Source organism: Dicentrarchus labrax, unplaced genomic scaffold (genome assembly GCF_905237075.1).
Source record: "Dicentrarchus labrax unplaced genomic scaffold, dlabrax2021, whole genome shotgun sequence".
Lineage (NCBI taxonomy): Eukaryota > Metazoa > Chordata > Actinopteri > Moronidae > Dicentrarchus > Dicentrarchus labrax.
The window spans coordinates 30,425,002-30,449,606 of NW_026136706.1; the positions used below are offsets into that span (position 1 = coordinate 30,425,002).

At 38.3% G+C, this 24,605-nt stretch overlaps 6 protein-coding genes across 7 annotated transcripts; all 6 read left to right on the plus strand.

The window, feature by feature from the left end:
* LOC127365910 (trace amine-associated receptor 1-like) lies at nt 1-2,377 on the plus strand. 2 transcript variants are annotated; one of them, XM_051404481.1, is made up of 2 exons: nt 1-716; nt 898-2,377. In XM_051404481.1, exons 1-2 carry the CDS (start codon nt 544-546, stop codon nt 1,712-1,714), a joined length of 990 nt encoding a protein of 329 aa, XP_051260441.1. In that variant the 5' UTR covers nt 1-543; the 3' UTR covers nt 1,715-2,377. The 2 variants fall into 2 exon arrangements, with proteins under 2 accessions (XP_051260441.1, XP_051260442.1); XM_051404482.1 differs by having other exon boundaries at nt 654-750.
* A 1,895-nt stretch (nt 2,378-4,272) lies between these two features.
* LOC127365914 (trace amine-associated receptor 1-like) lies at nt 4,273-6,559 on the plus strand. Its single transcript, XM_051404487.1, has 2 exons — nt 4,273-5,139; nt 5,325-6,559. Exons 1-2 carry the CDS (start codon nt 4,967-4,969, stop codon nt 6,097-6,099), a joined length of 948 nt encoding a protein of 315 aa, XP_051260447.1. The 5' UTR covers nt 4,273-4,966; the 3' UTR covers nt 6,100-6,559.
* A 100-nt stretch (nt 6,560-6,659) lies between these two features.
* Nucleotides 6,660-10,970, plus strand: LOC127365907 (trace amine-associated receptor 13c-like). The gene is made up of 2 exons (XM_051404478.1): nt 6,660-9,550; nt 9,735-10,970. The coding sequence occupies exons 1-2, from the start codon at nt 9,378-9,380 to the stop codon at nt 10,549-10,551; spliced, it is 990 nt and encodes a 329-aa protein (XP_051260438.1). The 5' UTR covers nt 6,660-9,377; the 3' UTR covers nt 10,552-10,970.
* A 277-nt stretch (nt 10,971-11,247) lies between these two features.
* Nucleotides 11,248-15,380, plus strand: LOC127365912 (trace amine-associated receptor 1-like). Its single transcript, XM_051404485.1, has 2 exons — nt 11,248-13,961; nt 14,146-15,380. The coding sequence occupies exons 1-2, from the start codon at nt 13,789-13,791 to the stop codon at nt 14,918-14,920; spliced, it is 948 nt and encodes a 315-aa protein (XP_051260445.1). The 5' UTR covers nt 11,248-13,788; the 3' UTR covers nt 14,921-15,380.
* Nucleotides 15,381-16,726: 1,346 nt separating this feature from the next.
* On the plus strand, nt 16,727-19,790 carry LOC127365913 (trace amine-associated receptor 1-like). The gene is made up of 2 exons (XM_051404486.1): nt 16,727-18,371; nt 18,556-19,790. Exons 1-2 carry the CDS (start codon nt 18,199-18,201, stop codon nt 19,328-19,330), a joined length of 948 nt encoding a protein of 315 aa, XP_051260446.1. The 5' UTR covers nt 16,727-18,198; the 3' UTR covers nt 19,331-19,790.
* Nucleotides 19,791-22,609: 2,819 nt separating this feature from the next.
* On the plus strand, nt 22,610-24,202 carry LOC127365908 (trace amine-associated receptor 13c-like). The gene is made up of 2 exons (XM_051404480.1): nt 22,610-22,782; nt 22,967-24,202. The coding sequence occupies exons 1-2, from the start codon at nt 22,610-22,612 to the stop codon at nt 23,781-23,783; spliced, it is 990 nt and encodes a 329-aa protein (XP_051260440.1). The 3' UTR covers nt 23,784-24,202.
* The last annotated feature ends 403 nt before the right edge of the window (nt 24,203-24,605 follow it).

A 24,605-nucleotide genomic window follows, 5' to 3' on the forward strand; every position in this document is an offset into this window, starting at 1 on the left:
AAGCACCACATTTTGTATCTGTGCTTCTCAAGAATCCATCCCTACGTAATAAACAAGTACACGTGTGATGTATATTCACTAGAATCATACATATCTTCAAAAAATTCCAGAAGTGAATTTGACATTAAAGTTTTGAGTTTTACAGATTTGGAGATTCCGCCTAAAACGTCCTTTACTAAAACCTCTGTAACTTTGCTTTGCTTCACTGTATTAAAATCAATCTTGGCACAGGTAATGTTCAGATATTACAATAATAAAAGTACAATGCAATCACACAAAATGAACAAATTGGTATTTAAAGGTCCCAGTGATTCCAACATATATTAGCTCAGGAGAGCTCAACTTTCAACACAGTTTAAATGGACAATTAACTCTAAATGACACCTTTACTTCATACATCATATTTAGTGAAAGAGACAGGTCATGTGCTGAGAATGGGATTGGGCAGAGGTGAAGAGGAAGGAGGTGTAGACAGGGAGGATAGAGATAAATCAGTTGTGTGACAAAAAGGTTTGGTCATAAAGCTGCCAGAGCTCTGTGCTGATGGAGACCTTGGAGGGAAGTGAACTCTGCTTTCCACAACTCCTCAACACCTCCTGCAAGAAGACTGGGCGTCCTCACTTTGAGACCATGCTGATTTACATTCTGCTGTACTCCATCTCTCTGCTCACTGTAGTTCTTAACCTGCTGGTCATCATCTCTATCTCCCACTTCAAGTAGATAATCATTCATTTATGAAATGGACAGAAAGTAATAAAAAAGTATTGGCTGATCTTAGGAAAAGAATAATTTTCGAACTAATCTAATTATATTTCAGTCTTTGCTCTATCTGTTTCTGTTTAAACAATGATTGATATTATAACTAATGATAACTATATTGCTGGTCTTCCTCTCCAGGCAGCTCCACACCCCCACCAACTTCATCCTCCTCTCTCTGGCTGTCTCAGATTTCTTCGTGGGTTTCGTAATGTGCTTTCAAATTATGTACTTAGATGGCTGCTGGTTCTTTGGTGACCTCATGTGTGCATTTGGTCAGTATCTAGCATACGTAGTTACCTCTGCCTCAGTAGGAACAATGGTGATCATATCTGTTGACCGCTATGTGGCTATTTGTCATCCTCTGCATTACTCCACCAAAGTCACAGAAAAAAGAGTTATAGTCTGTATTTGTCTGTGTTGGATATGGCCTCTAATCATTCAAGGTCTGAGTCTAAATGATGTCCTGGAACAACCAGGCAGGTATAACTCCTGTGTTGGAGAGTGCATTGTTTTTATTGACTACATAGCTGGACTTGTAGATCTTATTTTTTCCTTCATCATTCCCATTACTGTCATTGTAGTTCTGTATATGAGAGTTTTTGTGGTGGCTGTGTCTCAGGCTCGTGCCATGCGGTCACATATTGCAGCTGTCACACTCCAGAAATCAGTGAAAGTAACTGCTAAAAAATCTGAAATGAAAGCAGCCAGGACTCTTGGTGTTGTTGTAGTTGTGTTTCTAATATGTACCTGCCCATATTTTTGTGTTGCTCTTACAGGCCAAGATAACTTACTCAATGTTTCATCTGTTGGCTTCATAATATGTTTGCTCTATTTTAACTCCTGTCTAAACCCCATGATCTATGCCTTTTTTTATCCCTGGTTTAGAAAATCCATTAAGCTCATTGTTACATTAAAGATACTGCAGCCTGACTCCTGTGAGACCAACATACTGTAGAGAGACTCTGTGTAATGCCTGAGATTTGTCTTTGCATTAATAGAAAAATGTACTTGGTCATGGAAATTGCCATTCTGTTTATTAATATAACAGTGGAGCTATTTGGGGTTTGTCCATCTGCATGTATTTTGGACAAATCACCACGTCTAGGATTCACTGTACAGTCTGTAGGTATCAGGACTGTGACACATTTTTGTTATGCTGACTGTGTGCTTAAGCACAGTGGATGTGGAAGTTTTATATCCACATTAAAAGAAAAGTGTAGGCAGTTGTACCCTGTATTATACATGACTGAAGTCTGGGACCCACAGACATTAGCCGATACTTTGTACTGTATCTACCTGGAGATGTTGTGCCAGGCCGGGAATGCAGCCATTTTGTATGTGAACACCTTTAAATACAAGCCCATTTAAAGCTAAGAGTCAGCAATTAATAGTAACCTCAGAAGCTGAAGAAATACAGAATATATTTTTTATCATCATTAATTTGTGGCATACAGGCCAATTTAGCACAACCTTTGACTTATATTGTATTGTCTTTTACTTGTTCTGATTTCTTGCATTGTACAGGCTAGACAGAAAAGTTAATGAAAAAAGAAGGATATACTATATATATATAATATACACTCCATCTGCAAGGAATTGTTTGTCAGCTTTATACATTTTTGCACACAAGTTAAAAGGTCCAGTGTGTAACATTTAGAAGGATCTATTGTCACAAACTGACAACAATGCCAGTAAATCTTTCACAGTGGACCTTTAACTAAGTGATTCCATAAAAAACTCCTGAATCCTGACAAACATACATATCACTCGCAGACCAAAAGTTAATGTCGCATACAGCCTTGGAATTGAACACAAATAATGTGAGCACCACTACAGTTTGCATATTTTCCCTAACAATGATGACAACGACAGTCTGCTAGTCGGCCCACCACTGTGGTCCAGAGTGAAATATCTCAACAACCCCTGATTGATTGCCATGAAGTTGTGTATTTACATTTAAGTTGTACAATTGGTGAGATAATGCATTGGTGACGCTTTTGACTCAAAGGTCAAGGTAATAGTGACCTCAAAATTAACTTGACGAACAGTTTTAGTCATAACCCTTACCTTTACACTACCCAAAAGGTGAAAGGTCATCTCCACTCTGAAATCATAATGTCCTGGAAAAATACTTTTTTGTTGTTTATTGTCATTCAACACCATAACTCTGGAAAAGAAGGAGAGATTGCAGTGTTATTTCACAGTCAGTGAAGGGCCTGCTGTATTTTTCCCTTGCTGTTGTCATGAATGCCTTGGGAGCACCTGGGCAGTCTCCCAGGGGCATTTAAGGTCCAGCTACCTGTCATTCACTCTCTCTTTGTTTCTCTGGCACCATGTTTCTGTTTGGTTGGACTCTGCCTGGTTATTAGTTGGATTTTGCACCTTACTACACCCTCACCCATCACTTATTCCCTCATGCACCTACTGACACGCTGATGTTACTGATTATCACATCTTATTGTTTTCAACATATTTCCTGTATATTATTTGAGTTGCATTATGGTTAAGTAATACAATGGTACATCTTTAAGTTTAAAACAGTTTAAAGTTTAAAAGAGAGATTGAAGCGTTATTTCACAGTTATTGAAGGGCCTGCTGTATATTTCCTTTGCCCTGGGAGAACCTGGGCCGTCTCCCAGGGGCATTTAAGGTCCAGCCGTCCCGTTATTCACTCTCTCTTTGTTTCTCCGGCACCATGTTTCTGTTTGGTTGGACTCTGCCTGGTTATTAGTTGGATTCTGCAACTTACTACACCCTCACCCATCACTTATTTACTTATACAACTACTGACACACTGATATTACTAACTACCACATCTCATTATTAGTCTCTTCAGTATATTTCCTGTATGTTATTTGAGTTGCATTATGGTTAAGTTATACAATGGTACATGTTTAAGTTTAAAACTGTTTCCCTCCTATTTATGCATGGTCCACAAGACGGGTAATGACAGCCGGTCACTTTTGACTTAAAGGTCAAAGGTCATTTTGACCTAAAAATAGGTTTTTAGCCATAATTTAAGAATGGATTGGTCGATTGCAGATTTCAAACACACACGCTGACTGGGACGACACAATAAGTGAGCAATAACTAACACAGTATGGGCTTTCATCTTTCCACCTTATCCATTCTCCTATTCACTTCTGTAGGTGCTATGATAAATCACAGTGGTACCATACAGTGGTGTAATTGTAGCGTAATCAATTAATTTTGGTCCTCATTATAATAGAAAATGACTTTAATTAATATTAAAGTTCCTCGGGGCACCACCCTGAAATAAGGAAAAACTGTAGCCAATAATTAATTGATCAGTCTCATAAAAAACACTAAACTATTAATTCAGAAATTGGATTAACCCTAACCCATCGCGTGCCATCAAGCAGCATCAAGTAACGGTCACAGGAAGTGACCGAATGAGGTGACAGGAAGTGACCTGTCACAATAAAAGTCCAGTTAACCACACCAAATGAATGAGTTCTTATTTAAAGGCCCCCCTTTACCTTATACTTCCTGCCTCATTCTGAATTTCGAGTGTCATCTGAATCATGTGATTACAAACTTATTGGAGCGCGCCTAGCTGACGATGATCCTGGGAGTGAGTTATACCTACAGCTCATGTTCAGCTCAGGGATCATTTGCGTCTAAAAATGTCATGATAAAACAAAAGCACCACATTTTGTGTCTGTGCTTCTCAAGAATCCATCCCTACGTAATAAACAAGTACACGTGTGATGTATATTCACTAGAATCATACATATCTTCAAAAAATTCCAGAAGTGAATTTGACATTAAAGTTTTGAGTTTTACAGATTTGGAGATTCCGCCTAAAACGTCCTTTACTAAAACCTCTGTAACTTTGCTTTGCTTCACTGTATTAAAATCAATCTTGGCACAGGTAATGTTCAGATATTACAATAATAAAAGTACAATGCAATCACACAAAATGAACAAATTGGTATTTAAAGGTCCCAGTGATTCCAACATATATTAGCTCAGGAGAGCTCAACTTTCAACACAGTTTAAATGGACAATTAACTCTAAATGACACCTTTACTTCATACATCATATTTAGTGAAAGAGACAGGTCATGTGCTGAGAATGGGATTGGGCAGAGGTGAAGAGGAAGGAGGTGTAGACAGGGAGGATAGAGATAAATCAGTTGTGTGACAAAAAGGTTTGGTCATAAAGCTGCCAGAGCTCTGTGCTGATGGAGACCTTGGAGGGAAGTGAACTCTGCTTTCCACAACTCCTCAACACCTCCTGCAGGAAGATTGGGGGTGCTCACTTTGAGACCATGCTGATTAACATTCTGCTGTCCTCCATCTCTCTGATCACTGCAGTTCTTAACCTGCTGGTCATCATCTCTATCTCCCACTTCAAGTAGATAATCATTCATTTATGAAATGGACAGAAAGTAAAAAAAAAAAAAAATTTGGCTGATCTTAGGAAAAGAATAATTTTCGAACTAATCTAATTATATTTCAGTCTTTGCTCTATCTGTTTCTGTTTAAACAATGATTGATATTATAACTAATGATAACTATATTGCTGGTCTTCCTCTCCAGGCAGCTCCACACCCCCACCAACTTCATCCTCCTCTCTCTGGCTGTCTCAGATTTCTTCATGGGTTTCGTAATGTGCTTTCAAATGATGTACTTAGATGGCTGCTGGTTCTTTGGTGACCTCATGTGTGCATTTGGTCAGTATCTAGTATACGTAGTTACCTCTGCCTCAGTTGGAACCATGGTGATTATATCTGTTGACCGTTATGTTGCTATTTGTCATCCTCTGCATTACTCCACCAAAGTCACAGAAAAAAGAGTTATAGTCTGTATTTGTCTGTGTTGGATATGGCCTCTAATCATTCAAGGTCTGAGTCTAATTGATGTCCTGGAACAACCAGGCAGGTATAACTCCTGTGTTGGAGAGTGTATCATTGTTGTTAACTATATAGCTGGATTTGTAGATCTTATTTTTACCTTCATCGTTCCCATTACTGTCATTGTAGTTCTGTATATGAGAGTTTTTGTGGTGGCTGTGTCTCAGGCTCGTGCCATGCGGTCACATATTGCAGCTGTCACACTCCAGAAATCAGTGAAAGTAACTGCTAAAAAATCTGAAATGAAAGCAGCCAGGGCTCTTGGTGTTGTTGTAGTTGTGTTTCTAATATGTATCTGCCCATATTATTGTGTTGCTATTACAGGCCAAGATAACTTACTCAATGTTTCATCTGTTGGCTTGATAATATGTTTGCTGTGTTTAAACTCCTGTCTAAACCCCATGATCTATGCCTTTTTTATCCCTGGTTTAGAAAATCCATTAAGCTCATTGTTACATTAAAGATACTGCAGCCTGACTCCTGTGAGACCAACATACTGTAGAGAGACTCTGTGTAATGCCTGAGATTTGTCTTTGCATTAATAGAAAAATTTACTTGGTCATGGAAATTGCCATTCTGTTTATTAATATAACAGTGGAGCTATTTGGGGTTTGTCCATCTGCATGTATTTTGGACAAATCACCACGTCTAGGATTCACTGTACAGTCTGTAGGTATCAGGACTGTGACACATTTTTGTTATGCTGACTGTATGCTTAAGCACAGTGGATGTGGAAGTTTTATATCCACATTAAAAGAAAAGTGTAGGCAGTTGTACCCTGTATTATACATGACTGAAGTCTGGGACCCACAGACATTAGCCGATACTTTGTATTGTATCTACCTGGAGATGTTGTGCCAGGCCTGTAATGCAGCCATTTTGTATGTGAACACCTTTAAATACAAGCCCATTTAAAGCTAAGAGTCAGCAATTAATAGTAACCTCAGAAGCTGAAGAAATACAGAATATATTTTTTATCATCATTAATTTGTGGCATACAGGCCAATTTAGCACAACCTTTGACTTATATTATATTGTCTTTTACTTGTTCTGATTTCTTGCATTGTACAGGCTAGAAGAGAAAAGTTAATGAAAAAAGAAGGATATACTATATATAATATACACTCCATCTGCAAGGAATTGTTTATCAGCTTCATAAATTAAAAAAGGTCCAGTGTGTAACATTTAGAAGGATCTATTGTCACAAACTGACAACAATGCCAGTAAATCTTTCACAGTGGACCTTTAACTAAGTGATTCCATAAAAAACTCCTGAATCCTGACAAACATACATATCACTCGCAGACCAAAAGTTAATGTCGCATACAGCCTTGGAATTGAACACAAATAATGTGAGCACCACTACAGTTTGCATATTTTCCCTAACAATGATGACAACGACAGTCTGCTAGTCGGCCCACCACTGTGGTCCAGAGTGAAATATCTCAACAACCCCTGATTGATTGCCATGAAGTTGTGTATTTACATTTAAGTTGTACAATTGGTGAGATAATGCATTGGTGACGCTTTTGACTCAAAGGTCAAGGTAATAGTGACCTCAAAATTAACTTGACGAACAGTTTTAGTCATAACCCTTACCTTTACACTACCCAAAAGGTGAAAGGTCATCTCCACTCTGAAATCATAATGTCCTGGAAAAATACTTTTTTGTTGTTTATTGTCATTCAACACCATAACTCTGGAAAAGAAGGAGAGATTGCAGTGTTATTTCACAGTCAGTGAAGGGCCTGCTGTATTTTTCCCTTGCTGTTGTCATGAATGCCTTGGGAGCACCTGGGCAGTCTCCCAGGGGCATTTAAGGTCCAGCTACCTGTCATTCACTCTCTCTTTGTTTCTCTGGCACCATGTTTCTGTTTGGTTGGACTCTGCCTGGTTATTAGTTGGATTTTGCACCTTACTACACCCTCACCCATCACTTATTCCCTCATGCACCTACTGACACGCTGATGTTACTGATTATCACATCTTATTGTTTTCAACATATTTCCTGTATATTATTTGAGTTGCATTATGGTTAAGTAATACAATGGTACATCTTTAAGTTTAAAACAGTTTAAAGTTTAAAAGAGAGATTGAAGCGTTATTTCACAGTTATTGAAGGGCCTGCTGTATATTTCCTTTGCCCTGGGAGAACCTGGGCCGTCTCCCAGGGGCATTTAAGGTCCAGCCGTCCCGTTATTCACTCTCTCTTTGTTTCTCCGGCACCATGTTTCTGTTTGGTTGGACTCTGCCTGGTTATTAGTTGGATTCTGCAACTTACTACACCCTCACCCATCACTTATTTACTTATACAACTACTGACACACTGATATTACTAACTACCACATCTCATTATTAGTCTCTTCAGTATATTTCCTGTATGTTATTTGAGTTGCATTATGGTTAAGTTATACAATGGTACATGTTTAAGTTTAAAACTGTTTCCCTCCTATTTATGCATGGTCCACAAGACGGGTAATGACAGCCGGTCACTTTTGACTTAAAGGTCAAAGGTCATTTTGACCTAAAAATAGGTTTTTAGCCATAATTTAAGAATGGATTGGTCGATTGCAGATTTCAAACACACACGCTGACTGGGACGACACAATAAGTGAGCAATAACTAACACAGTATGGGCTTTCATCTTTCCACCTTATCCATTCTCCTATTCACTTCTGTAGGTGCTATGATAAATCACAGTGGTACCATACAGTGGTGTAATTGTAGCGTAATCAATTAATTTTGGTCCTCATTATAATAGAAAATGACTTTAATTAATATTAAAGTTCCTCGGGGCACCACCCTGAAATAAGGAAAAACTGAAGCCAATAATTAATTGATCAGTCTCATAAAAAACACTAAACTATTAATTCAGAAATTGGATTAACCCTAACCCATCGCGTGCCATCAAGCAGCATCAAGTAACGGTCACAGGAAGTGACCGAATGAGGTGACAGGAAGTGACCTGTCACAATAAAAGTCCAGTTAACCACACCAAATGAATGAGTTCATATTTAAAGGCCCCCCTTTACCTTATACTTCCTGCCTCATTCTGAATTTCGAGTGTCATCTGAATCATGTGATTACAAACTTATTGGAGCGCGCCTAGCTGACGATGATCCTGGGAGTGAGTTATACCTACAGCTCATGTTCAGCTCAGGGATCATTTGCGTCTAAAAATGTCATGATAAAACAAAAGCACCACATTTTGTGTCTGTGCTTCTCAAGAATCCATCCCTACGTAATAAACAAGTACACGTGTGATGTATATTCACTAGAATCATACATATCTTCAAAAAATTCCAGAAGTGAATTTGACATTAAAGTTTTGAGTTTTACAGATTTGGAGATTCCGCCTAAAACGTCCTTTACTAAAACCTCTGTAACTTTGCTTTGCTTCACTGTATTAAAATCAATCTTGGCACAGGTAATGTTCAGATATTACAATAATAAAAGTACAATGCAATCACACAAAATGAACAAATTGGTATTTAAAGGTCCCAGTGATTCCAACATATATTAGCTCAGGAGAGCTCAACTTTCAACACAGTTTAAATGGACAATTAACTCTAAATGACACCTTTACTTCATACATCATATTTAGTGAAAGAGACAGGTCATGTGCTGAGAATGGGATTGGGCAGAGGTGAAGAGGAAGGAGGTGTAGACAGGGAGGATAGAGATAAATCAGTTGTGTGACAAAAAGGTTTGGTCATAAAGCTGCCAGAGCTCTGTGCTGATGGAGACCTTGGAGGGAAGTGAACTCTGCTTTCCACAACTCCTCAACACCTCCTGCAGGAAGATTGGGGGTGCTCACTTTGAGACCATGCTGATTAACATTCTGCTGTCCTCCATCTCTCTGATCACTGCAGTTCTTAACCTGCTGGTCATCATCTCTATCTCCCACTTCAAGTAGATAATCATTCATTTATGAAATGGACAGAAAGTAAAAAAAAAAAAAATTTGGCTGATCTTAGGAAAAGAATAATTTTCGAACTAATCTAATTATATTTCAGTCTTTGCTCTATCTGTTTCTGTTTAAACAATGATTGATATTATAACTAATGATAACTATATTGCTGGTCTTCCTCTCCAGGCAGCTCCACACCCCCACCAACTTCATCCTCCTCTCTCTGGCTGTCTCAGATTTCTTCATGGGTTTCGTAATGTGCTTTCAAATTATGTACTTAGATGGCTGCTGGTTCTTTGGTGACCTCATGTGTGCATTTGGTCAGTATCTAGTATACGTAGTTACCTCTGCCTCAGTTGGAACCATGGTGATTATATCTGTTGACCGTTATGTTGCTATTTGTCATCCTCTGCATTACTCCACCAAAGTCACAGAAAAAAGAGTTATAGTCTGTATTTGTCTGTGTTGGATATGGCCTCTAATCATTCAAGGTCTGAGTCTAATTGATGTCCTGGAACAACCAGGCAGGTATAACTCCTGTGTTGGAGAGTGTATCATTGTTGTTAACTATATAGCTGGATTTGTAGATCTTATTTTTACCTTCATCGTTCCCATTACTGTCATTGTAGTTCTGTATATGAGAGTTTTTGTGGTGGCTGTGTCTCAGGCTCGTGCCATGCGGTCACATATTGCAGCTGTCACACTCCAGAAATCAGTGAAAGTAACTGCTAAAAAATCTGAAATGAAAGCAGCCAGGGCTCTTGGTGTTGTTGTAGTTGTGTTTCTAATATGTATCTGCCCATATTATTGTGTTGCTATTACAGGCCAAGATAACTTACTCAATGTTTCATCTGTTGGCTTGATAATATGTTTGCTGTGTTTAAACTCCTGTCTAAACCCCATGATCTATGCCTTTTTTTATCCCTGGTTTAGAAAATCCATTAAGCTCATTGTTACATTAAAGATACTGCAGCCTGACTCCTGTGAGACCAACATACTGTAGAGAGACTCTGTGTAATGCCTGAGATTTGTCTTTGCATTAATAGAAAAATTTACTTGGTCATGGAAATTGCCATTCTGTTTATTAATATAACAGTGGAGCTATTTGGGGTTTGTCCATCTGCATGTATTTTGGACAAATCACCACGTCTAGGATTCACTGTACAGTCTGTAGGTATCAGGACTGTGACACATTTTTGTTATGCTGACTGTATGCTTAAGCACAGTGGATGTGGAAGTTTTATATCCACATTAAAAGAAAAGTGTAGGCAGTTGTACCCTGTATTATACATGACTGAAGTCTGGGACCCACAGACATTAGCCGATACTTTGTATTGTATCTACCTGGAGATGTTGTGCCAGGCCTGTAATGCAGCCATTTTGTATGTGAACACCTTTAAATACAAGCCCATTTAAAGCTAAGAGTCAGCAATTAATAGTAACCTCAGAAGCTGAAGAAATACAGAATATATTTTTTATCATCATTAATTTGTGGCATACAGGCCAATTTAGCACAACCTTTGACTTATATTATATTGTCTTTTACTTGTTCTGATTTCTTGCATTGTACAGGCTAGAAGAGAAAAGTTAATGAAAAAAGAAGGATATACTATATATAATATACACTCCATCTGCAAGGAATTGTTTATCAGCTTCATAAATTAAAAAAGGTCCAGTGTGTAACATTTAGAAGGCTCTATTGTCACAAACTGACAACAATGCCAGTAAATCTTTCACAGTGGACCTTTAACTAAGTGATTCCATAAAAAACTCCTGAATCCTGACAAACATACATATCACTCGCAGACCAAAAGTTAATGTCGCATACAGCCTTGGAATTGAACACAAATAATGTGAGCACCACTACAGTTTGCATATTTTCCCTAACAATGATGACAACGACAGTCTGCTAGTCGGCCCACCACTGTGGTCCAGAGTGAAATATCTCAACAACCCCTGATTGATTGCCATGAAGTTGTGTATTTACATTTAAGTTGTACAATTGGTGAGATAATGCATTGGTGACGCTTTTGACTCAAAGGTCAAGGTAATAGTGACCTCAAAATTAACTTGACGAACAGTTTTAGTCATAACCCTTACCTTTACACTACCCAAAAGGTGAAAGGTCATCTCCACTCTGAAATCATAATGTCCTGGAAAAATACTTTTTTGTTGTTTATTGTCATTCAACACCATAACTCTGGAAAAGAAGGAGAGATTGCAGTGTTATTTCACAGTCAGTGAAGGGCCTGCTGTATTTTTCCCTTGCTGTTGTCATGAATGCCTTGGGAGCACCTGGGCAGTCTCCCAGGGGCATTTAAGGTCCAGCTACCTGTCATTCACTCTCTCTTTGTTTCTCTGGCACCATGTTTCTGTTTGGTTGGACTCTGCCTGGTTATTAGTTGGATTTTGCACCTTACTACACCCTCACCCATCACTTATTCCCTCATGCACCTACTGACACGCTGATGTTACTGATTATCACATCTTATTGTTTTCAACATATTTCCTGTATATTATTTGAGTTGCATTATGGTTAAGTAATACAATGGTACATCTTTAAGTTTAAAACAGTTTAAAGTTTAAAAGAGAGATTGAAGCGTTATTTCACAGTTATTGAAGGGCCTGCTGTATATTTCCTTTGCCCTGGGAGAACCTGGGCCGTCTCCCAGGGGCATTTAAGGTCCAGCCGTCCCGTTATTCACTCTCTCTTTGTTTCTCCGGCACCATGTTTCTGTTTGGTTGGACTCTGCCTGGTTATTAGTTGGATTCTGCAACTTACTACACCCTCACCCATCACTTATTTACTTATACAACTACTGACACACTGATATTACTAACTACCACATCTCATTATTAGTCTCTTCAGTATATTTCCTGTATGTTATTTGAGTTGCATTATGGTTAAGTTATACAATGGTACATGTTTAAGTTTAAAACGGTTTCCCTCCTATTTATGCATGGTCCACAAGACGGGTAATGACAGCCGGTCACTTTTGACTTAAAGGTCAAAGGTCATTTTGACCTAAAAATAGGTTTTTAGCCATAATTTAAGAATGGATTGGTCGATTGCAGATTTCAAACACACACGCTGACTGGGACGACACAATAAGTGAGCAATAACTAACACAGTATGGGCTTTCATCTTTCCACCTTATCCATTCTCCTATTCACTTCTGTAGGTGCTATGATAAATCACAGTGGTACCATACAGTGGTGTAATTGTAGCGTAATCAATTAATTTTGGTCCTCATTATAATAGAAAATGACTTTAATTAATATTAAAGTTCCTCGGGGCACCACCCTGAAATAAGGAAAAACTGAAGCCAATAATTAATTGATCAGTCTCATAAAAAACACTAAACTATTAATTCAGAAATTGGATTAACCCTAACCCATCGCGTGCCATCAAGCAGCATCAAGTAACGGTCACAGGAAGTGACCGAATGAGGTGACAGGAAGTGACCTGTCACAATAAAAGTCCAGTTAACCACACCAAATGAATGAGTTCATATTTAAAGGCCCCCCTTTACCTTATACTTCCTGCCTCATTCTGAATTTCGAGTGTCATCTGAATCATGTGATTACAAACTTATTGGAGCGCGCCTAGCTGACGATGATCCTGGGAGTGAGTTATACCTACAGCTCATGTTCAGCTCAGGGATCATTTGCGTCTAAAAATGTCATGATAAAACAAAAGCACCACATTTTGTGTCTGTGCTTCTCAAGAATCCATCCCTACGTAATAAACAAGTACACGTGTGATGTATATTCACTAGAATCATACATATCTTCAAAAAATTCCAGAAGTGAATTTGACATTAAAGTTTTGAGTTTTACAGATTTGGAGATTCCGCCTAAAACGTCCTTTACTAAAACCTCTGTAACTTTGCTTTGCTTCACTGTATTAAAATCAATCTTGGCACAGGTAATGTTCAGATATTACAATAATAAAAGTACAATGCAATCACACAAAATGAACAAATTGGTATTTAAAGGTCCCAGTGATTCCAACATATATTAGCTCAGGAGAGCTCAACTTTCAACACAGTTTAAATGGACAATTAACTCTAAATGACACCTTTACTTCATACATCATATTTAGTGAAAGAGACAGGTCATGTGCTGAGAATGGGATTGGGCAGAGGTGAAGAGGAAGGAGGTGTAGACAGGGAGGATAGAGATAAATCAGTTGTGTGACAAAAAGGTTTGGTCATAAAGCTGCCAGAGCTCTGTGCTGATGGAGACCTTGGAGGGAAGTGAACTCTGCTTTCCACAACTCCTCAACACTTCCTGCAGGAAGATTGGGGGTGCTCACTTTGAGACCATGCTGATTAACATTCTGCTGTCCTCCATCTCTCTGATCACTGCAGTTCTTAACCTGCTGGTCATCATCTCTATCTCCCACTTCAAGTAGATAATCATTCATTTATGAAATGGACAGAAAGTAAAAAAAAAAAAAATTTGGCTGATCTTAGGAAAAGAATAATTTTCGAACTAATCTAATTATATTTCAGTCTTTGCTCTATCTGTTTCTGTTTAAACAATGATTGATATTATAACTAATGATAACTATATTGCTGGTCTTCCTCTCCAGGCAGCTCCACACCCCCACCAACTTCATCCTCCTCTCTCTGGCTGTCTCAGATTTCTTCGTGGGTTTCATAATGTGCTTTCAAATTATGTACTTAGATGGCTGCTGGTTCTTTGGTGACCTCATGTGTGCATTTGGTCAGTATCTAGTATACGTAGTTACCTCTGCCTCAGTTGGAACCATGGTGATTATATCTGTTGACCGTTATGTTGCTATTTGTCATCCTCTGCATTACTCCACCAAAGTCACAGAAAAAAGAGTTATAGTCTGTATTTGTCTGTGTTGGATATGGCCTCTAATCATTCAAGGTCTGAGTCTAATTGATGTCCTGGAACAACCAGGCAGGTATAACTCCTGTGTTGGAGAGTGTATCATTGTTGTTAACTATATAGCTGGATTTGTAGATCTTATTTTTACCTTCATCGTTCCCATTACTGTCATTGTAGTTCTGTATATGAGAGTTTTTGTGGTGGCTGTGTCTCAGGCTCGTGCCATGCGGTCACATATTGCAGCTGTCACACTCCAGAAATCAGTGAAAGTAACTGCTAAAAAATCTGAAATGAAAGCAGCCAGGGCTCTTGGTGTTGTTGTAGTTGTGTTTCTAATATGTATCTGCCCATATTATTGTGTTGCTATTACAGGCCAAGATAACTTACTCAATGTTTCATCTGTTGGCTTGATAATATGTTTGCTGTGTTTAAACTCCTGTCTAAACCCCATGATCTATGCCTTTTTTATCCCTGGTTTAGAAAATCCATTAAGCTCATTGTTACATTAAAGATACTGCAGCCTGACTCCTGTGAGACCAACATACTGTAGAGAGACTCTGTGTAATGCCTGAGATTTGTCTTTGCATTAATAGAAAAATTTACTTGGTCATGGAAATTGCCATTCTGTTTATTAATATAACAGTGGAGCTATTTGGGGTTTGTCCATCTGCATGTATTTTGGACAAATCACCACGTCTAGGATTCACTGTACAGTCTGTAGGTATCAGGACTGTGACACATTTTTGTTATGCTGACTGTATGCTTAAGCACAGTGGATGTGGAAGTTTTATATCCACATTAAAAGAAAAGTGTAGGCAGTTGTACCCTGTATTATACATGACTGAAGTCTGGGACCCACAGACATTAGCCGATACTTTGTATTGTATCTACCTGGAGATGTTGTGCCAGGCCTGTAATGCAGCCATTTTGTATGTGAACACCTTTAAATACAAGCCCATTTAAAGCTAAGAGTCAGCAATTAATAGTAACCTCAGAAGCTGAAGAAATACAGAATATATTTTTTATCATCATTAATTTGTGGCATACAGGCCAATTTAGCACAACCTTTGACTTATATTATATTGTCTTTTACTTGTTCTGATTTCTTGCATTGTACAGGCTAGAAGAGAAAAGTTAATGAAAAAAGAAGGATATACTATATATAATATACACTCCATCTGCAAGGAATTGTTTATCAGCTTCATAAATTAAAAAAGGTCCAGTGTGTAACATTTAGAAGGATCTATTGTCACAAACTGACAACAATGCCAGTAAATCTTTCACAGTGGACCTTTAACTAAGTGATTCCATAAAAAACTCCTGAATCCTGACAAACATACATATCACTCGCAGACCAAAAGTTAATGTCGCATACAGCCTTGGAATTGAACACAAATAATGTGAGCACCACTACAGTTTGCATATTTTCCCTAACAATGATGACAACGACAGTCTGCTAGTCGGCCCACCACTGTGGTCCAGAGTGAAATATCTCAACAACCCCTGATTGATTGCCATGAAGTTGTGTATTTACATTTAAGTTGTACAATTGGTGAGATAATGCATTGGTGACGCTTTTGACTCAAAGGTCAAGGTAATAGTGACCTCAAAATTAACTTGACGAACAGTTTTAGTCATAACCCTTACCTTTACACTACCCAAAAGGTGAAAGGTCATCTCCACTCTGAAATCATAATGTCCTGGAAAAATACTTTTTTGTTGTTTATTGTCATTCAACACCATAACTCTGGAAAAGAAGGAGAGATTGCAGTGTTATTTCACAGTCAGTGAAGGGCCTGCTGTATTTTTCCCTTGCTGTTGTCATGAATGCCTTGGGAGCACCTGGGCAGTCTCCCAGGGGCATTTAAGGTCCAGCTACCTGTCATTCACTCTCTCTTTGTTTCTCTGGCACCATGTTTCTGTTTGGTTGGACTCTGCCTGGTTATTAGTTGGATTTTGCACCTTACTACACCCTCACCCATCACTTATTCCCTCATGCACCTACTGACACGCTGATGTTACTGATTATCACATCTTATTGTTTTCAACATATTTCCTGTATATTATTTGAGTTGCATTATGGTTAAGTAATACAATGGTACATCTTTAAGTTTAAAACAGTTTAAAGTTTAAAAGAGAGATTGAAGCGTTATTTCACAGTTATTGAAGGGCCTGCTGTATATTTATTTTGCCCTGGGAGCACCTGGGCAGTCTCCCAGGGGCATTTAAGGTCCAGCCGTCCCGTTATTCACTCTCTCTTTGTTTCTCCGGCATTATGTTTCTGTTTGGTTGGCCTCTGCCTGGTTATTAGTTGGATTCTGCAACTTACTACACCCTCACCCATCACTTATTTACTTATACAACTACTGACACACTGATATTACTAACTACCACATCTCATTATTAGTCTCTTCAGTATATTTCCTGTATGTTATTTGAGTTGCATTATGGTTAAGTTATACAATGGTACATGTTTAAGTTTAAAACTGTTTCCCTCCTATTTATGCATGGTCCACAAGACGGGTAATGACAGCCGGTCACTTTTGACTTAAAGGTCAAAGGTCATTTTGACCTAAAAATAGGTTTTTAGCCATAATTTAAGAATGGATTGGTCGATTGCAGATTTCAAACACACACGCTGACTGGGACGACACAATAAGTGAGCAATAACTAACACAGTATGGGCTTTCATCTTTCCACCTTATCCATTCTCCTATTCACTTCTGTAGGTGCTATGATAAATCACAGTGGTACCATACAGTGGTGTAATTGTAGCGTAATCAATTAATTTTGGTCCTCATTATAATAGAAAATGACTTTAATTAATATTAAAGTTCCTCGGGGCACCACCCTGAAATAAGGAAAAACTGTAGCCAATAATTAATTGATCAGTCTCATAAAAAACACTAAACTATTAATTCAGAAATTGGATTAACCCTAACCCATCGCGTGCCATCAAGCAGCATCAAGTAACGGTCACAGGAAGTGACCGAATGAGGTGACAGGAAGTGACCTGTCACAATAAAAGTCCAGTTAACCACACCAAATGAATGAGTTCATATTTAAAGGCCCCCCTTTACCTTATACTTCCTGCCTCATTCTGAATTTCGAGTGTCATCTGAATCATGTGATTACAAACTTATTGGAGCGCGCCTAGCTGACGATGATCCTGGGAGTGAGTTATACCTACAGCTCATGTTCAGCTCAGGGATCATTTGCGTCTAAAAATGTCATGATAAAACAAAAGCACCACATTTTGTGTCTGTGCTTCTCAAGAATCCATCCCTACGTAATAAACAAGTACACGTGTGATGTATATTCACTAGAATCATACATATCTTCAAAAAATTCCAGAAGTGAATTTGACATTAAAGTTTTGAGTTTTACAGATTTGGAGATTCCGCCTAAAACGTCCTTTACTAAAACCTCTGTAACTTTGCTTTGCTTCACTGTATTAAAATCAATCTTGGCACAGGTAATGTTCAGATATTACAATAATAAAAGTACAATGCAATCACACAAAATGAACAAATTGGTATTTAAAGGTCCCAGTGATTCCAACATATATTAGCTCAGGAGAGCTCAACTTTCAACACAGTTTAAATGGACAATTAACTCTAAATGACACCTTTACTTCATACATCATATTTAGTGAAAGAGACAGGTCATGTGCTGAGAATGGGATTGGGCAGAGGTGAAGAGGAAGGAGGTGTAGACAGGGAGGATAGAGATAAATCAGTTGTGTGACAAAAAGGTTTGGTCATAAAGCTGCCAGAGCTCTGTGCTGATGGAGACCTTGGAGGGAAGTGAACTCTGCTTTCCACAACTCCTCAACACCTCCTGCAGGAAGATTGGGGGTGCTCACTTTGAGACCATGCTGATTAACATTCTGCTGTCCTCCATCTCTCTGATCACTGCAGTTCTTAACCTGCTGGTCATCATCTCTATCTCCCACTTCAAGTAGATAATCATTCATTTATGAAATGGACAGAAAGTAAAAAAAAAAAAAATTTGGCTGATCTTAGGAAAAGAATAATTTTCGAACTAATCTAATTATATTTCAGTCTTTGCTCTATCTGTTTCTGTTTAAACAATGATTGATATTATAACTAATGATAACTATATTGCTGGTCTTCCTCTCCAGGCAGCTCCACACCCCCACCAACTTCATCCTCCTCTCTCTGGCTGTCTCAGATTTCTTCATGGGTTTCGTAATGTGCTTTCAAATGATGTACTTAGATGGCTGCTGGTTCTTTGGTGACCTCATGTGTGCATTTGGTCAGTATCTAGTATACGTAGTTACCTCTGCCTCAGTTGGAACCATGGTGATTATATCTGTTGACCGTTATGTTGCTATTTGTCATCCTCTGCATTACTCCACCAAAGTCACAGAAAAAAGAGTTATAGTCTGTATTTGTCTGTGTTGGATATGGCCTCTAATCATTCAAGGTCTGAGTCTAATTGATGTCCTGGAACAACCAGGCAGGTATAACTCCTGTGTTGGAGAGTGTATCATTGTTGTTAACTATATAGCTGGATTTGTAGATCTTATTTTTACCTTCATCGTTCCCATTACTGTCATTGTAGTTCTGTATATGAGAGTTTTTGTGGTGGCTGTGTCTCAGGCTCGTGCCATGCGGTCACATATTGCAGCTGTCACACTCCAGAAATCAGTGAAAGTAACTGCTAAAAAATCTGAAATGAAAGCAGCCAGGGCTCTTGGTGTTGTTGTAGTTGTGTTTCTAATATGTATCTGCCCATATTATTGTGTTGCTATTACAGGCCAAGATAACTTACTCAATGTTTCATCTGTTGGCTTGATAATATGTTTGCTGTGTTTAAACTCCTGTCTAAACCCCATGATCTATGCCTTTTTTATCCCTGGTTTAGAAAATCCATTAAGCTCATTGTTACATTAAAGATACTGCAGCCTGACTCCTGTGAGACCAACATACTGTAGAGAGACTCTGTGTAATGCCTGAGATTTGTCTTTGCATTAATAGAAAAATTTACTTGGTCATGGAAATTGCCATTCTGTTTATTAATATAACAGTGGAGCTATTTGGGGTTTGTCCATCTGCATGTATTTTGGACAAATCACCACGTCTAGGATTCACTGTACAGTCTGTAGGTATCAGGACTGTGACACATTTTTGTTATGCTGACTGTATGCTTAAGCACAGTGGATGTGGAAGTTTTATATCCACATTAAAAGAAAAGTGTAGGCAGTTGTACCCTGTATTATACATGACTGAAGTCTGGGACCCACAGACATTAGCCGATACTTTGTATTGTATCTACCTGGAGATGTTGTGCCAGGCCTGTAATGCAGCCATTTTGTATGTGAACACCTTTAAATACAAGCCCATTTAAAGCTAAGAGTCAGCAATTAATAGTAACCTCAGAAGCTGAAGAAATACAGAATATATTTTTTATCATCATTAATTTGTGGCATACAGGCCAATTTAGCACAACCTTTGACTTATATTATATTGTCTTTTACTTGTTCTGATTTCTTGCATTGTACAGGCTAGAAGAGAAAAGTTAATGAAAAAAGAAGGATATACTATATATAATATACACTCCATCTGCAAGGAATTGTTTATCAGCTTCATAAATTAAAAAAGGTCCAGTGTGTAACATTTAGAAGGATCTATTGTCACAAACTGACAACAATGCCAGTAAATCTTTCACAGTGGACCTTTAACTAAGTGATTCCATAAAAAACTCCTGAATCCTGACAAACATACATATCACTCGCAGACCAAAAGTTAATGTCGCATACAGCCTTGGAATTGAACACAAATAATGTGAGCACCACTACAGTTTGCATATTTTCCCTAACAATGATGACAACGACAGTCTGCTAGTCGGCCCACCACTGTGGTCCAGAGTGAAATATCTCAACAACCCCTGATTGATTGCCATGAAGTTGTGTATTTACATTTAAGTTGTACAATTGGTGAGATAATGCATTGGTGACGCTTTTGACTCAAAGGTCAAGGTAATAGTGACCTCAAAATTAACTTGACGAACAGTTTTAGTCATAACCCTTACCTTTACACTACCCAAAAGGTGAAAGGTCATCTCCACTCTGAAATCATAATGTCCTGGAAAAATACTTTTTTGTTGTTTATTGTCATTCAACACCATAACTCTGGAAAAGAAGGAGAGATTGCAGTGTTATTTCACAGTCAGTGAAGGGCCTGCTGTATTTTTCCCTTGCTGTTGTCATGAATGCCTTGGGAGCACCTGGGCAGTCTCCCAGGGGCATTTAAGGTCCAGCTACCTGTCATTCACTCTCTCTTTGTTTCTCTGGCACCATGTTTCTGTTTGGTTGGACTCTGCCTGGTTATTAGTTGGATTTTGCACCTTACTACACCCTCACCCATCACTTATTCCCTCATGCACCTACTGACACGCTGATGTTACTGATTATCACATCTTATTGTTTTCAACATATTTCCTGTATATTATTTGAGTTGCATTATGGTTAAGTTAATACAATGGTACATCTTTAAGTTTAAAACAGTTTAAAGTTTAAAAGAGAGATTGAAGCGTTATTTCACAGTTATTGAAGGGCCTGCTGTATATTTCCTTTGCCCTGGGAGAACCTGGGCCGTCTCCCAGGGGCATTTAAGGTCCAGCCGTCCCGTTATTCACTCTCTCTTTGTTTCTCCGGCACCATGTTTCTGTTTGGTTGGACTCTGCCTGGTTATTAGTTGGATTCTGCAACTTACTACACCCTCACCCATCACTTATTTACTTATACAACTACTGACACACTGATATTACTAACTACCACATCTCATTATTAGTCTCTTCAGTATATTTCCTGTATGTTATTTGAGTTGCATTATGGTTAAGTTATACAATGGTACATGTTTAAGTTTAAAACGGTTTCCCTCCTATTTATGCATGGTCCACAAGACGGGTAATGACAGCCGGTCACTTTTGACTTAAAGGTCAAAGGTCATTTTGACCTAAAAATAGGTTTTTAGCCATAATTTAAGAATGGATTGGTCGATTGCAGATTTCAAACACACACGCTGACTGGGACGACACAATAAGTGAGCAATAACTAACACAGTATGGGCTTTCATCTTTCCACCTTATCCATTCTCCTATTCACTTCTGTAGGTGCTATGATAAATCACAGTGGTACCATACAGTGGTGTAATTGTAGCGTAATCAATTAATTTTGGTCCTCATTATAATAGAAAATGACTTTAATTAATATTAAAGTTCCTCGGGGCACCACCCTGAAATAAGGAAAAACTGAAGCCAATAATTAATTGATCAGTCTCATAAAAAACACTAAACTATTAATTCAGAAATTGGATTAACCCTAACCCATCGCGTGCCATCAAGCAGCATCAAGTAACGGTCACAGGAAGTGACCGAATGAGGTGACAGGAAGTGACCTGTCACAATAAAAGTCCAGTTAACCACACCAAATGAATGAGTTCATATTTAAAGGCCCCCCTTTACCTTATACTTCCTGCCTCATTCTGAATTTCGAGTGTCATCTGAATCATGTGATTACAAACTTATTGGAGCGCGCCTAGCTGACGATGATCCTGGGAGTGAGTTATACCTACAGCTCATGTTCAGCTCAGGGATCATTTGCGTCTAAAAATGTCATGATAAAACAAAAGCACCACATTTTGTGTCTGTGCTTCTCAAGAATCCATCCCTACGTAATAAACAAGTACACGTGTGATGTATATTCACTAGAATCATACATATCTTCAAAAAATTCCAGAAGTGAATTTGACATTAAAGTTTTGAGTTTTACAGATTTGGAGATTCCGCCTAAAACGTCCTTTACTAAAACCTCTGTAACTTTGCTTTGCTTCACTGTATTAAAATCAATCTTGGCACAGGTAATGTTCAGATATTACAATAATAAAAGTACAATGCAATCACACAAAATGAACAAATTGGTATTTAAAGGTCCCAGTGATTCCAACATATATTAGCTCAGGAGAGCTCAACTTTCAACACAGTTTAAATGGACAATTAACTCTAAATGACACCTTTACTTCATACATCATATTTAGTGAAAGAGACAGGTCATGTGCTGAGAATGGGATTGGGCAGAGGTGAAGAGGAAGGAGGTGTAGACAGGGAGGATAGAGATAAATCAGTTGTGTGACAAAAAGGTTTGGTCATAAAGCTGCCAGAGCTCTGTGCTGATGGAGACCTTGGAGGGAAGTGAACTCTGCTTTCCACAACTCCTCAACACTTCCTGCAGGAAGATTGGGGGTGCTCACTTTGAGACCATGCTGATTAACATTCTGCTGTCCTCCATCTCTCTGATCACTGCAGTTCTTAACCTGCTGGTCATCATCTCTATCTCCCACTTCAAGTAGATAATCATTCATTTATGAAATGGACAGAAAGTAAAAAAAAAAAAAATTTGGCTGATCTTAGGAAAAGAATAATTTTCGAACTAATCTAATTATATTTCAGTCTTTGCTCTATCTGTTTCTGTTTAAACAATGATTGATATTATAACTAATGATAACTATATTGCTGGTCTTCCTCTCCAGGCAGCTCCACACCCCCACCAACTTCATCCTCCTCTCTCTGGCTGTCTCAGATTTCTTCGTGGGTTTCATAATGTGCTTTCAAATTATGTACTTAGATGGCTGCTGGTTCTTTGGTGACCTCATGTGTGCATTTGGTCAGTATCTAGTATACGTAGTTACCTCTGCCTCAGTTGGAACCATGGTGATTATATCTGTTGACCGTTATGTTGCTATTTGTCATCCTCTGCATTACTCCACCAAAGTCACAGAAAAAAGAGTTATAGTCTGTATTTGTCTGTGTTGGATATGGCCTCTAATCATTCAAGGTCTGAGTCTAATTGATGTCCTGGAACAACCAGGCAGGTATAACTCCTGTGTTGGAGAGTGTATCATTGTTGTTAACTATATAGCTGGATTTGTAGATCTTATTTTTACCTTCATCGTTCCCATTACTGTCATTGTAGTTCTGTATATGAGAGTTTTTGTGGTGGCTGTGTCTCAGGCTCGTGCCATGCGGTCACATATTGCAGCTGTCACACTCCAGAAATCAGTGAAAGTAACTGCTAAAAAATCTGAAATGAAAGCAGCCAGGGCTCTTGGTGTTGTTGTAGTTGTGTTTCTAATATGTATCTGCCCATATTATTGTGTTGCTATTACAGGCCAAGATAACTTACTCAATGTTTCATCTGTTGGCTTGATAATATGTTTGCTGTGTTTAAACTCCTGTCTAAACCCCATGATCTATGCCTTTTTTTATCCCTGGTTTAGAAAATCCATTAAGCTCATTGTTACATTAAAGATACTGCAGCCTGACTCCTGTGAGACCAACATACTGTAGAGAGACTCTGTGTAATGCCTGAGATTTGTCTTTGCATTAATAGAAAAATTTACTTGGTCATGGAAATTGCCATTCTGTTTATTAATATAACAGTGGAGCTATTTGGGGTTTGTCCATCTGCATGTATTTTGGACAAATCACCACGTCTAGGATTCACTGTACAGTCTGTAGGTATCAGGACTGTGACACATTTTTGTTATGCTGACTGTATGCTTAAGCACAGTGGATGTGGAAGTTTTATATCCACATTAAAAGAAAAGTGTAGGCAGTTGTACCCTGTATTATACATGACTGAAGTCTGGGACCCACAGACATTAGCCGATACTTTGTATTGTATCTACCTGGAGATGTTGTGCCAGGCCTGTAATGCAGCCATTTTGTATGTGAACACCTTTAAATACAAGCCCATTTAAAGCTAAGAGTCAGCAATTAATAGTAACCTCAGAAGCTGAAGAAATACAGAATATATTTTTTATCATCATTAATTTGTGGCATACAGGCCAATTTAGCACAACCTTTGACTTATATTATATTGTCTTTTACTTGTTCTGATTTCTTGCATTGTACAGGCTAGAAGAGAAAAGTTAATGAAAAAGAAGGATATACTATATATAATATACACTCCATCTGCAAGGAATTGTTTATCAGCTTCATAAATTAAAAAAGGTCCAGTGTGTAACATTTAGAAGGATCTATTGTCACAAACTGACAACAATGCCAGTAAATCTTTCACAGTGGACCTTTAACTAAGTGATTCCATAAAAAACTCCTGAATCCTGACAAACATACATATCACTCGCAGACCAAAAGTTAATGTCGCAT